This window comes from Monodelphis domestica, chromosome 3, assembly GCF_027887165.1.
Source record: "Monodelphis domestica isolate mMonDom1 chromosome 3, mMonDom1.pri, whole genome shotgun sequence".
NCBI lineage: Eukaryota > Metazoa > Chordata > Mammalia > Didelphimorphia > Didelphidae > Monodelphis > Monodelphis domestica.
In genome coordinates this window covers 274,382,532-274,395,989 of record NC_077229.1, presented here as the reverse complement: position 1 = coordinate 274,395,989, position 13,458 = coordinate 274,382,532, and the positions used below count along the sequence as shown (strand labels likewise).

General features: G+C 32.0%; 1 protein-coding gene across 10 annotated transcripts in view; it reads right to left on the bottom strand.

Annotated features, from left to right (window-relative positions):
- Nucleotides 1-13,458, bottom strand: part of RBBP8 (RB binding protein 8, endonuclease) — a 112,851-nt gene that overhangs the window by 60,251 nt on the left and 39,142 nt on the right. For all 10 annotated transcript variants that reach the window (XR_008917694.1, XM_056823787.1, XM_007487624.3 and 7 more), the window contains 2 exons: nt 12,891-12,933; nt 5,816-5,911 (listed from right to left, as the gene is read on the bottom strand). Coding sequence is in view for 9 of the 10 variants with exons in the window: in XM_056823787.1 (XP_056679765.1) it covers nt 5,816-5,911; nt 12,891-12,933 (139 nt within the window). In the remaining variant the exon portion in view is untranslated. The remainder of the gene's footprint in view (nt 1-5,815; nt 5,912-12,890; nt 12,934-13,458) is intronic.

Sequence of the window (13,458 nt, the reverse complement as noted above, 5' to 3'; positions counted from 1 at the left end):
GATTTGTCCAAAATCACAAAGATAGCAATGGCAGAGCCAAGAAGAAGATCTAAGTCTCCTGATTTTCTGTCTAGTGCAGATGCCCTTGCAAAATATTATCACAAGAGTAAGCCTTTTAAAGAGGTGGCAACAAATTTCAGAATAAATATTTAGACATTTAGCAAAACTACATATAACCTTTTAAAGACCTTGGCAGAATAATTTTATAGCCTTTATAAGCTTACTCTACTATATTCTTAAACACTCTATAAAACTTTAATGACTTAAGATGACTCTAAAGGAATAAATTAACTAAAGTAGAAACTTAACTAAAAATTAAATCATCTACTTAGCTCTTGAAGACCTTTTTTGAATGGGAAATACTTTTTTCCCCCTAACCAAAACAAGACAGTTTAACCTAATAAACTTAATAAAGTTGCCAACTTTATATTATCAAACATCAAAATTTTGTCAAATAGGGGAACTTTTTTCCCTGATGCATAATGCAACTAATTTCTAATGTAAGAGGTGTCTTAGAGAACAGTTTGAGGTTCAGAGAGGTTAAATCAATCATTTTATAAGTAATGATTAAGCATCAACTATATGGTAGGTGCTGAAAATACAAAGACAGAAATGAAAGAGTCTCTGCACTAATGGACTAAGGTGAAGACAAACATGTAAATATGTGTTTCCAAAAAAAATCAGACATACATATATATTTGTTTTTAGATAATATCTATGATTTCTTTACTATAGGAAGCTTCTAATAAATGACTTGCTCTGCAACAATGGGGAGTGGAAGGATGAATTTATACAAGGGAAGGGGCAATGGGGTGGAGAAGGCAACACTTAATCTTCAATCTCATCTGAATTGTTTCAATTGTTTCTGGGAAGAATACACACAACTGGGTACAGAAATTCATCTTATCCAATAGAGAAGTAAGAGGGAAAGGAGTTAGAAGAATAATGGGATGGGATGGGGTACTAAAATGGAGCAAAGATCAATCAAGAGACACAGTGGTAAGAAACAAGAAGATTAATAAAGAGAGGAAAGAGGAAAAAGGAAAAGAATAAGTACAAGAGAATAGAATGGAGGAAAATCCACTTAGTTTTCATAACAGTGAATGGAAACAGGACAAATTCACCTATGCAATGGAATTGGGCATCAAGACAGATTAGAAAGGAAAATCCAAAAATATGATGCTTACAAGAAGTATGTTTAAATAGGATATACATAGAGTTAAAAAAGTAAGAGACTGGAACAGAATCTATTATGTTTCACATGAAGTAAAAAAGATAGGGATGGCAATCATGATCTCAGAGAATAAGTAAAAATAGTACTAATTAAAAGAAATAAAGAGGGAAATTATATTTTACTAAAAAGTACCATAGACAAGTTAATATCAATACCGAACACATATTCATCAAATGGCATAGCATCTAAATTCTTAAAAGTTAAATGAGTTATCAGAAGAAATAAAAAGTAAAACTATAATAGTAGAAGGCTTTAATTTACCCCCCCTTTCAAGCCTAGATGAAGCTAATCATAAAGTAAATAATAAAAAAGGTAAGGAGTTAAAGAGAATCTTGGAAAAATTAGATATGCTATAATTCTGGAGAATATTGAATGGAAATAAAGAATACAGTCAGTTCTCAATGTAAGTGGATCATTCTGTAGACCCTGCCCTCTTCTCACAGGGCTCTATATGGTCCCCTCCTCTAGCAAGGCTCTGTGACATCCAGTGCCAAAGCAGCTTCGGTGCCTGGAACAGAGGACCCCTGCCAAGAACCAGAGCTCCCTATTAGTCTAATGCTGGATCCCTCTGCCTCAGCTGAATTTGTGTAATGCAAATTGAAATACCTAAATTTCTCAGCTGTGTCTGGCACTGTTAAAAAATTCACTGTGGCAAAAATCTCACAGACAAATGTAGAACATTAGAAATATTAAGTGCATATTTTTCTGACCATAATGTAATAAAATTATATCTAATAAAAGGCCTTAAAATATAGAATAACTAAATTAGAAACTAAATACTTAATCCTAAGAATGGATGGGGTTAAAAAACAAATCATAGAAACACTAAAAGATGACAAAAATAAGACAACACATAGTAGAACCTCATTTTATGCAACCAATACATTCTAAAACTCTTCGCCCAAGTTGAAAATTGTGCATAATAACAGACTCCATTATTCAATAAGTATTTCTTATATAAATATACTTAGGTACTCTGCAACTTTTCTTAGGCTTATCAGTTACCAGCATCACTACTCTTCTACTTTGGGGCCATTATTAATAACTAAATAACATTAGTGAAAAAATAGAAGCTTTGCCTTGACATATATATAGCTTGTTACAAGCAAGAATTCCAGACAAAAACTGATATAAGAGTTAATATTTGGGACAAAAAAAAGCATGACTCACATTTACGCTTATCAGAGCAAGAATGAATGACTGATTTCTTGAACTTCTTTGAGACTATACTGCTTGGAGAAAAGGTGTGGATTTAACACATAATATTTTATGTATTTTTATGCCTTGAATTTGAGTATGTTGAGTTTGCATAAAATGAGGTCCTATTGTACCAATATTTGTATGATACAATAAAGCAATACTTAAAAGAAATTTTATAACTCTTGAAAGAGAAAAAACGATTGATCAATTGGTCATGAAATTAATAAAATTTAAAAAGCAACAAATTAACTCTCCCCTCAGTTAACCACTAATATAGAAATCATGATGCTCAAAGGAGAGATGGACAAAATTATTAGTTAAAAAAAGGCAAACTGGTTAATTTGATTTTTTCCCCCAAAGTAAAGATAATGAAATTACCAGTATCAAAAAATAAAAAAAGTGGAGGTAGGTGGGTGGCTCAGTGAGTTGAGATCCAGGCCTGGAGATGAGAAGTCTTGTGTTAAAATCTGACTTTGGACATTTTCTGTTTGACCCTGGGCAAGTCCCTTAATGCTATTGTCTAGTCCTTAATGCTATTCTGTTTTAGAACTAATACACAGTATTGATTCTAAGATGAAAGGCAAAGGTTTAAAATAAAAAATATTAAAAGGGTGAATTTATAACCAATAAAAGTAAAATAAAAACATTCACTAGGAACTATTTTGTCCAATCTTATGCCAATAAAACTGACAATCAATGGATGAATATTTTTAAAAAACACAGTTCATCCAGATTGATAGGATAAATGGAATACTTAAAATATTAAAAAAATTAAATCTTAGGAAAAGTAAACAAGATGAAATGAAAACAGCAGAACATATCATACATGAATTTCCTAATGGGGGAAAAAAAAAACCTATGACCAGATATATTTGTAAGTGAATTCTAGAAAACATTTAAAGAACATTACTTTCAATATCATAATTGTTTGAAAAATATGAATACTATAAATTCCTTCTTGATACCTATAGCAGGGAGAGACAAAACAGAAAAAGAAAACTATAACGCAATTTGTCTGATTGATATAAAAATTTTTTTAATGAAATAGTAGCAAGGAGATTATGACAAATTTTTGAAAAAAATCACATACTATTATCAGTGTAGGTTTATATGAAGAGTTGGTTAATGTTAGGAAAACCATGAACATAATTAAACTTATCAGTCCCCCCAAAAAAACCCAATAGAAGTAATATAGTTATTATAAGAAATGTAGAAAAAACTTCTGACAAAATATGATACTCCTTATTGTTAAAAACACTAGAAAATATGAGAATAAATGGAGCTTTCCTTAAAAAATTAAGTATTATCAATCTACAACCAAGAAAGAGCAAGTGTTATCTGTAACGGGGATGAACTACAAGTCTTTCTTATTCAATATTGTACTAGAAATGCTGGCTATAACAATTAGATTAAAAAAAGATACTGAAGGTAGGTAAAGAAAAAATAAAATGATCACTTTTTACAGTATATGATGGTTTATACAAAGAACCCTAAGGAGTCAAATGAAAAAATTAGTCAAAATAATTAACAACTTGAGCAAAGCTGTGGGATGGAAAATAAACCCACCAAAAAAACCAAACCAAAAAACAAACAAACATTTCTATATATTATCAACAAAACCCAGCAGGAACAGGTAGACAGAGAAAATGTATTTATTTTATTTATTTTTTTTTAAGCCCTTACCTTCCATCTTGGAGTCAATACTGTGAATTGGCTCCAAGTCAGAAGAGTGGTAAGGGCTAGGCAATGGGGGTTAAGTGACTTGCCCAGGGTCACACAGCTGGGAAGTGTCTAAGGCTAGATTTGAACCTAGGACCTCCCATCTCTAGGCCTGGCTCTCAATCCACTGAGCCACCCAGCTGCCCCTGAGAAAATGCATTTAAATAACTACAGATAGTATAAAATACTTAGAGATTTATCTGCCAACACACACACAGGAACGATAAGAACACAATTATAAAACTCTTCACACAAATAAAGACAGATATAAATAACTGGAGAAATAGTAATTGCTCATGGGTAGGCCAAGCTAATATAATAAAAAATGATAATACTACTCAAGTTAATAAGGCACATAATATACAGAAACAAGTACAGTTACTTAGTGTTTGATAAACCCAAAGATCCCAGGTACTGGAGAAAGATCTTACTGACAAAAATTGTTGGGAAAATTGGAAAGTAGTTTGGCAAAAACTAGGAAAATCCCAACATCTCAAAACATATATGAAAAAAAGTTCAAAATGAGTACATGATTGAGACATAAAGTATGATGTTATAGGCAAATTAGTGATGCCAGGAAGACATAATCTATCAGATTAATGGATAAGGAAGATCATGATCAAACAAAAGATAGAGAAATTCTTAGGAAATAAAATTGTATATTGGGGACAGCTGGGTGGTTCAGTGGATTAAGAGCCAGGCCTTGAGATGGGAGGTCCTAGGTTCAAATCTGGCCTCAAGATACTTTCTAACTGTGTGATCCTGGGCAAGTCACTTAACCCCCATAGCCCTTACCACTCTTCTGCCTTGGAACCAATATACACTATTGATTCTAAGATGGAAGGTAAGGGTTTTTTTAAAAAACGGTGTTATTAATGTAATGAAGTACTGTTGTGCTCTAGGAAATGATGAAGGAATGGCTTTTTAAAAAAAACATGGAAGGCTTTTATGAAGTAATGCAAAGTGAGCAGAACCAAGAGAACAATTTAGAATAAATCAAGATAATCAAATCTGAAGGCCTGAGTAACTGATCAACACAATTACCAAACAGAATTCCAAAGGGTTCCAGAAAGAGAACTGAGGTACAAGAGTACAAATTAAAGCATATTTTCTTATATTTCTTGCCTTATTTTGGGGGTGGGGGGGTGGAGGGGAGGAACTTGGCTACAGCATAAATTTCTTTTCCATGTCTACCTAAATATTTCTAATGGGTTTTTTTTCTTGCCTTCTTAGTGGGGGGAGAAGGGAGGAATATAGTATTTGGAACTGAAAATAAATTTAAAAAAATATGGTATTCCAAAAGTAGGGTAAAAATGAAGAGAAAAAAGAATGCTGTTTAGTATCTTCTGTTTCCAAAACTGAAGCAGGTAAGTGCTATGAAAGATATAAAAATATATGGAAATAGAGAATTAAGAGTTATTTCCACCAGTAGACAGAAGAGAGGAATCAGAGCACAACCTCTCAGTCTTTGGTACTATCACAAGGTCCTGAAATGATGACAATTCTTTTTCACAATTTATAGAGGGAAAGAATGAGGAGCATTGATGGTGGTGGGAAATATTAATTTTTAATTCTAAAGATGATTAAAAACTAAACAATGTATTTATATGAAAAACATTATTTCTATTTCATAAAATGCTTTACAAACATTTGTAGACTTACCGATCTTCCAAAACTTTAATGGTGTCATGAAGAGCTTTCTGTTGCTCTCTCAGTTGTTGATTTTTAGTAAAAAACTCTTCCAATCTTTGTGCATCTCTTCAGGGGAAAAGAAAAAAAGTATTTTTGTTAAACAGCCTTTAAAGGTCAAATATTTTAAGTATGGGTCAAGGAATTATTTTAATCCCCCTCTCATTGTATTAGAATTTTGCTACTTGAAAACATTTGAAATAACTAATCATCATCAGACAGAGCTTAAAAACCAAATTGTAAAGGTTTAAAAAAAACAAACAAACCCAAAACTCTTACCTTCTGTCTTGGAATTGATATTGGTTCCAAGGCAGAAGAGAGGCAAGGGGTAGGAAATTGGGGCTAAGTGACTTGCCCAGTCTCACACAGCTACAAATTGTCTGAGGCCATATCTGAACCCAGGTCCTCCTGACACCAGGTCTGGAACTCTATGCACTGAGCCACCTAGCTGCTCCTCTAGGGGCTTTTTTAATTGTACTGGATAAGAATGCTAAGATTTAAATTCCAATGCCTTCTTATAGGTTTCCCCCAAAAGGATAGTTGCTTGAAAAATATATTAAGAACAAGGAAGGTAAATAATATGAATGACATTTAGATACTGAAAAACATTCAAGAATGATAACTTCCCATTACTTATAATAAATAACTGCTATATAGTTTCAACTGTAAGCAATCACAATGTACCTTCTAAAATACAAAAGAAGTCATAATAATTGATTCTTTTAAAAGGTTGTTTCCAATTCAGTACAATAACCAAATTTTTTTCCCCTCTCTATTTTAAAAACCCTTACTTTCCATTTTAGAATCAATACTGTGTGTATTGGTTCCAAGGCAGAAAAGAGCAGCAAAAGAAAGATAAAAGGGGTTAAGTCACTTGCCCAGAGTCATACAACTAAGATATTTCTGAAGCCAGCTTTGAACTCAGGAACTCCCATTTCTGGGCCTGCCTCTTAATCTACTGAGCCACCTAGCTGCACCCAATAATCACATTTTCTAAAGAATACATTTATACTCATAAAAACTTAGCTCATGAGGAATAGACAAATTTAGATCATAATTTGTAATTTTAGGCAAATTCCACAAAAACAACTTAATCAGGATTTTAGCACATATTTAAATTCATATATAAGACTATCATTTAGTTTCTGTGGCACTAGATACCACTATCTCCTTAAGTATAGCATTAAATCTAAATGGCCTTAAAAATACCATTACACACACACACACACACACACACACACAGACAAAAGTATCTATTAAACTAAAATCAAGTAAAAAGTTTATGTATTTGTTTATAAGAATTATATATTTTGAGTGAAAAGTATATATCATAAAGGTATTTTTAGAATTGTGATACAAGGGGCAGCTAGTGGCTCAGTGGCTTCAAATTTGGCTCCAGACAACTTTGTAGCTGTGTGGCCCTGGGCAAGTCGCTTAAATCCAATTGCCCAACCCATATCATTTTTCTGCCTTAGAACCAATACAAAATATTGATTTTAAGATCTAAGGTAAGGATTAAAAAAAGAATTAGGAATATAATGAAGTACACTTTATATGTTGCTGTTCGATTTTATATCAATATTCTATTATAACTTAGAACAAAGGATCAGCAAAATAGTTGCCCTAAAATTAAACTATGTTACCAAAGATAAAAGTATATCACTGGCATCTCATTTACACAATAAATTCCTCAATTCAGTTGTAAAAACAATTGTCTCTATATAAATCACCCCTTAAAGGCATGATGAACCTTAAACTGTCCAAAAAGCAGTCATAAGGAAATTTCCAAAAGAAGTAACAAAGGAGTCTCTTAAATAGTTCAAACAATTGAAAATACACTGGAACTCTGTTCTGAAAATGTTTGGAATAGAATTTAATAAAAGGGACCCATACTGGAACCTATCCAAAGTGGGTTAACTGTACTGAAAAGATTTTGTTCTAAGGTTGTTTTATCTATAAGTTTACCACAATGTATGTATTCCCAGAAATGTCATGAAACTGATGACTCAGTACAATTTCTTTGGGTTAAGTGGCTATTTTGCTGAGTTAATGGAGTATTTTTATTCTGTTATATAACAAATGTACTAGTCATATATAAAATGTTGTAAACAAATGATAAATTTTATGTGCAAAATTATATGTATGTGACTTTAAAGTATCAAGACTGATTTGACAAGCCAGAATATATCAGTTGCCTCATTAATTTAGCTATGTATAGATTTAGTAGGTCAAGAAAAAGTACTATGAATAAAAGAAAACTTATAGAAGACAGCTAAGTAAATCCTTATGAACCAAATTCACCACAAAGAAATCTGTCATCTATTATAGAAATAATGAAAATGTCAAAATTCTTTTTCTATGAATTGCATAAGACAGAAAAAAAGTATAACAAAATTTTTATTTGGAGTCTTTGATTTAAAACTTTTAAATTCATCTACCACCAAAAGATGGGATTATCTTGAAGAATCTCTTGCAAAGGGAATTTGCAAATGCAAAGTGGGCAGTTAAATATTGTGTTTCAAAAGACATAATAAAATAGATTAAGTTATAAAGAAACTAAAGCACTAAGATTTAATATAGTAGTTTTCGTTTCACTTAACATAGCAAATAGGATGACATCTTTTATTAACAAGAATGGACTATAACTTATTAAATACTTACTTTATATAAAAGAACTATGCAAGGTGCTCCCCAAAAAATCACATTCATAGTCTCAAAAAGTTTTACTCCCCCAGATTCATATACATTTGTTTGCTTAAAAAAAAAAAACCCCAACATCAATCAACTGATATTCATTTATTCAGGACCTACTCTGTCCCAAATACTAAAGGTACAAAGAATGGGAACAGTCCCTGTCTTTATATAAACTAAAATGTAGGCAATTACAAATCAGAATGGTTCATGATCAAAACAAAAGTCTAGGAAGATTTAATGAAAACAAGCCTGTCTTGTCCCTATGTCTCAAAGAGGGATTCCAAGGGGCAAGAAGACCCTGGAAACATAGAAAAGGTTATGTTCTCATCACAATGGTATGACAGTAATTAAAGAAATTAAAAAAAAAGAAAATGACAGTAAAGAGAAAAGGGAGAAAAAGGATTAAAATCAGAAGAAATCTAGCCTCTGGCCTGTTCATGTTCAGTGGAGAACAGAATTTTAGTAGCTATCTGATTACTCAAAGAGGCCATTTACTTTTTCCAGATATATTAATACCTAGGAAGGATGGAGGAGGTACATGAAGTACATGACTATCTGTACATAACCACAAAGTACTTATATTTTAGCTACTATATAACCAGTTTGTTTTCACACCTGGTATACTCATAAACTTCATAGTACTTTTAAGTAAGTCATATAAAGTATCACATACAAATAGAATACCCCCCCCCCATTCAATAAAGAAAAATGATATCTGGGCAGGAGTTGTCATTGTCAGGGAAAATAAACGTTAATGTTTTGTTCATAGTTTCCAAAAAAAATCTATAATCTGCAAGCATAGATAATTTGATTCTTAGAAAGTGCTCTGAAGTAGAAAGTAAAAAAAAGTAGTCTCCAGGATTTTGTCTTTGGTCTTATGCTATTTAACTTTTAAATTTAATGATCTGGATAAAGACACAGACCACATATTATTGTACCTACAGATGACACAAAGCTAGATGGTCAGGTTTCAGAAAGTTCTCTGTTAGATTAAAACACTGGACACTATAAAATAAAATTCAATCAAACTCAATGGGCTTTTACATTTAAAAAGTCAATTTCACAACTTCAAAATAGAGAAAATATAACTAGACAAGAACTTCTCTGAAACATGGGAGCTTTAGGGGACTTGGAGCTCAATATGAACAATAGTAACCTTAAGCTGGAGAGATGTGGTATCCAGGAATCAAAAAGAAACATTTTAATTTTATTGTGAACTACTTGGACTACATATATCTAGAGTATTTTGGTTCAGTTGTAGATGTCACAATTTAGAAAACATATGGACCAGCTTAAGAGTGTACTGGGGAGAATAATCGGAATAGTGAAGGGATTTAAGATTATGTCAAAGTCTAGTTAAAGAATTGAACATATTTCACCTGAAGAACTAAAAGGAGCAGGATAACTATCTTCAAGTACATGAAAAACTGTCATGTGGAAGAAAAAATAGATTTATTGCTTTTCTTTAGAACTAGAAGCAATGAGTGGAAATTGTGAAAAGGCAAATCTAGGCTTGATGAATAAAAATTTCCTAATAGAACTATCCAAAAGTGTACATGAGCTGCCTTGAGAGGTAATGGGGAGTCCCTAATTTGAGGTCTTCAAACAAGGCTGAATGACAAACCACTTGTAGGGTATGTTAGAGATTTTTGATCCAGTAAGCATTGGACTAGATGGATATTGAGGTCCCCTCCGACTTTAAATTCCATGATTATGATCACATCAAAATTTAATATTTATTGTTAATGTTATAAGTTTATGGAAGTATCTTTTAGATATTTAATTCTTTATCAAGTAATAAAATAAAAGTTATTGCTAGGATTACTTTAAGTATTTTCTGTAAAACTTAAGTTTCCTTTGAAAAACATTCTGGTAGTGAATAGAACTTAAAATTTAAAATCATCTTGCAAATTCAAATACTGCTAGCCAAAATGACTGACATTTTGGCTCTGAAGTAGTATTCCTAATGAATGGTCTATGACCCAGCATTTACAAGATCATTAGCTTCAATGTTGAATGAAGCTACAGCATAAGGGACTTATTGTCCAACTAGTTATCAACCTTGAAATATTAAACCTTAGGTATTCAAAAGGGTCAGAATGAACAAGAACTCCTATATAAAGCTATTCTATATACAATGAGAGTTTGTAGAATGATTTCAGCAAACAATAATTTAGCTATTTAGCCTGGTATGTATTAAGTCCCCAACAGTATGCCACTGATAATACTCATCTTTTAGAGATATTTGAAAAGCTGGTATTTTTGAGCTATCCAAAGTACAAAGTAAATAACAATAAATTTCATCATTCTAAAAACTAAAAATTATTCTCTAAAGACACTTGGAAAAAATTCTTTACCATTGACAAAAAAGCCTCTTTCTGAAAACAAAACATACATTTTACCTTAGGGTTTTCAATGGACAAAATCATTGCAAATTTTATAAAACCAGGGAACAAATAAGTAGTAATTTTGCTGATGCAATCAAGAATGAAAACTATGATTTTATCCTTTGCTTTACTTTATAATAAAAAATTGAAATCCTGTAATCATGCAAATAACCATAAAGTATAAAAATAGCTAGGTGGCACAATGGAGTGTTGGGCCTGGAGTTAGGAGGACTCACATTCCTGAATTCAAATTTGGCCTGAGATATTTCCTGATTTGGCAAGTCACTTTAACCCTGTTTGCCTCAGTTTCCTCATCTGTCAAATGAGCTGGAGAAGGAAATGGCAAACCACTCCAGTATCTTTTAACTCCAAATGGTGACACAAAGAATCTGATGCAACTCGAAACATGTGAAAAATAGCAACATAGACAAGATAACTAGCCATAGACTTAAGTTCACCGAGGTTCCTTGCCACCAGGAAAATAATGTCTACAAAAAATACAGGAAAACTATGGTTGTCCCTATACTGTAAAAATATTGAGATTTCAGTATTACATAAGTGGGAGTCACTATGTAAGAACTATAATGGGTATTCTGTAAGCTGTTCCAAAATTCAGGGTTGGAAAAATGTGGCTCATGTACTCCTCTTGAGCCTTCTTCTCAGATAAAATGTGCTGGAAGCTTCTCTGTTAGTGACAGAATCTAAGAAGTAGAGGGTCTCTCTTATGGTAGAACATTTTAGTAAATAATAGTTATTATTATGCACTGCTGTGTTTAAAGAATTCTATAGCAACTACAGAAGTTGTTTTTTAATTATGCTTTATTAAAACTGATCTGAAATTTCCAATTATAAATCTGGGTCAATTAGCCAATCTAATACATATAGTTCCAGTTTTGACTCATGTCAATTTTAGCATGTTACAAAAAGAACCTAGGAACTAAAAAGTAAAATAAAATTAACATAACCCATGAGAAGGAAGTTATACCAAATTATTTTCTCTTTGCATTTATTTTCAGATTAGAATAAAGAAAAAAAGGATAAAACTAATTGTTACCAAGCAGACACCCAATTATTCTAGATTTTTATCACATCCTTAGTTGTCTGAAAGGTAAAGAGCACTAGATACAAAATATAGTGAAGAACGAACATCCATAGGACCATTAAGGGTATATGGTACTGACCCTGTGCCTATACCAACTATAACATAATTATAATGCAGATTAAGATATTAGATAACAAGGGTGTTCAATTGAAACAAGGATAAAATTTGGATGTTGTAAAGCACTTAGGTAGTTGTTGTTATTCAATTGTTCAGTACTGTTGGACTCTTCGTGACCCCATCCGTGAATCATACTATCCATGGAATTTTCTTGGAGAAGATACTGGACTGGTTTGCCATTTTCTTCTCCAGTAAATTAAGGAAAAAGAGGATAAATGACTTGCTGAGGGTCACATTCCTATTAAATGTCTAAGGCTTCATCTGAACTCAGATCTCCTTGACTAAAGGTCCAGTGCTCTATCCACTAAGTCACCTACCTTCCTGCCTCCATTTAAATAGTAGCTACTTGTAATTTAAAAGATTGGAAAATTATCATCTAAAATGATTAGTAAGAAAACAAAGAAATGGGAGAAAAAAAATTTGCCTTCCAAAAAATTTATTTGTTAAAATTGTAAATACTAAATTTCATTTGAACAAATTTTTACAAATCAATATTTCCTTCCCCACATTTAAAGGCCCATGCTAACCTGGTAAGTGGAAAGAACACTGCAAGTCAGAAGATTGACTTTTAATGCCACCTCTGCTACTAATTAGTCATATGACCATGGACAGGCAATATTCTATGCCTAAGAGTCCTTATATGTTTAATGAGGGAACTTGGCCTCTTATATTTTTTCCAGTTCAAAAATTATAGGTGACTGTAAGAAAAAATAAAATACCATTTTCATGTTATATTACAGGTACTTACAAAATCCGTTCCTTTTTCAGCTTGGTTACTTTGATCTGTAAGGCTGAAAAGCAGAAAAAACAACTGTAATTTACTGATAAATTTTACAACTTCAGTCTGGTATCTGAATAATATTAGTCCTAATAAGAAGGAAATACATTTTCCCCATTGTCTAATGCTGAAGTGAATGAGTGAGTAAATTATTGCCTTCAGTAAATGAAATGATAACCATATGGCCAAAAAAATTTACTTTCTTAACAGAAGTTTTAAGCTTAATAATTCTAAATTTTCCATATGTATATACAAACATACAAATATATGCCATATGAATGAATACTGTTTGTATTCTGACATTATTTCTAATGGCATCAATTTATTTTGCTTCCCTCCCCCTCCCCACAAACATAAAAGTTATTTAACCAAGTTCTTCAATGACTAACATACATACCTAAATAAGCTTTTGATGTATTTATAGTTTTATTAATGAGAACTGAAATGGACATATAGTTTGGTAAATGAAACAGAACAGAGAACTTAGGAATTCTACACCTTTATTCTAGGTCTAAGCTGTTGATTGGTAAAGTAATAG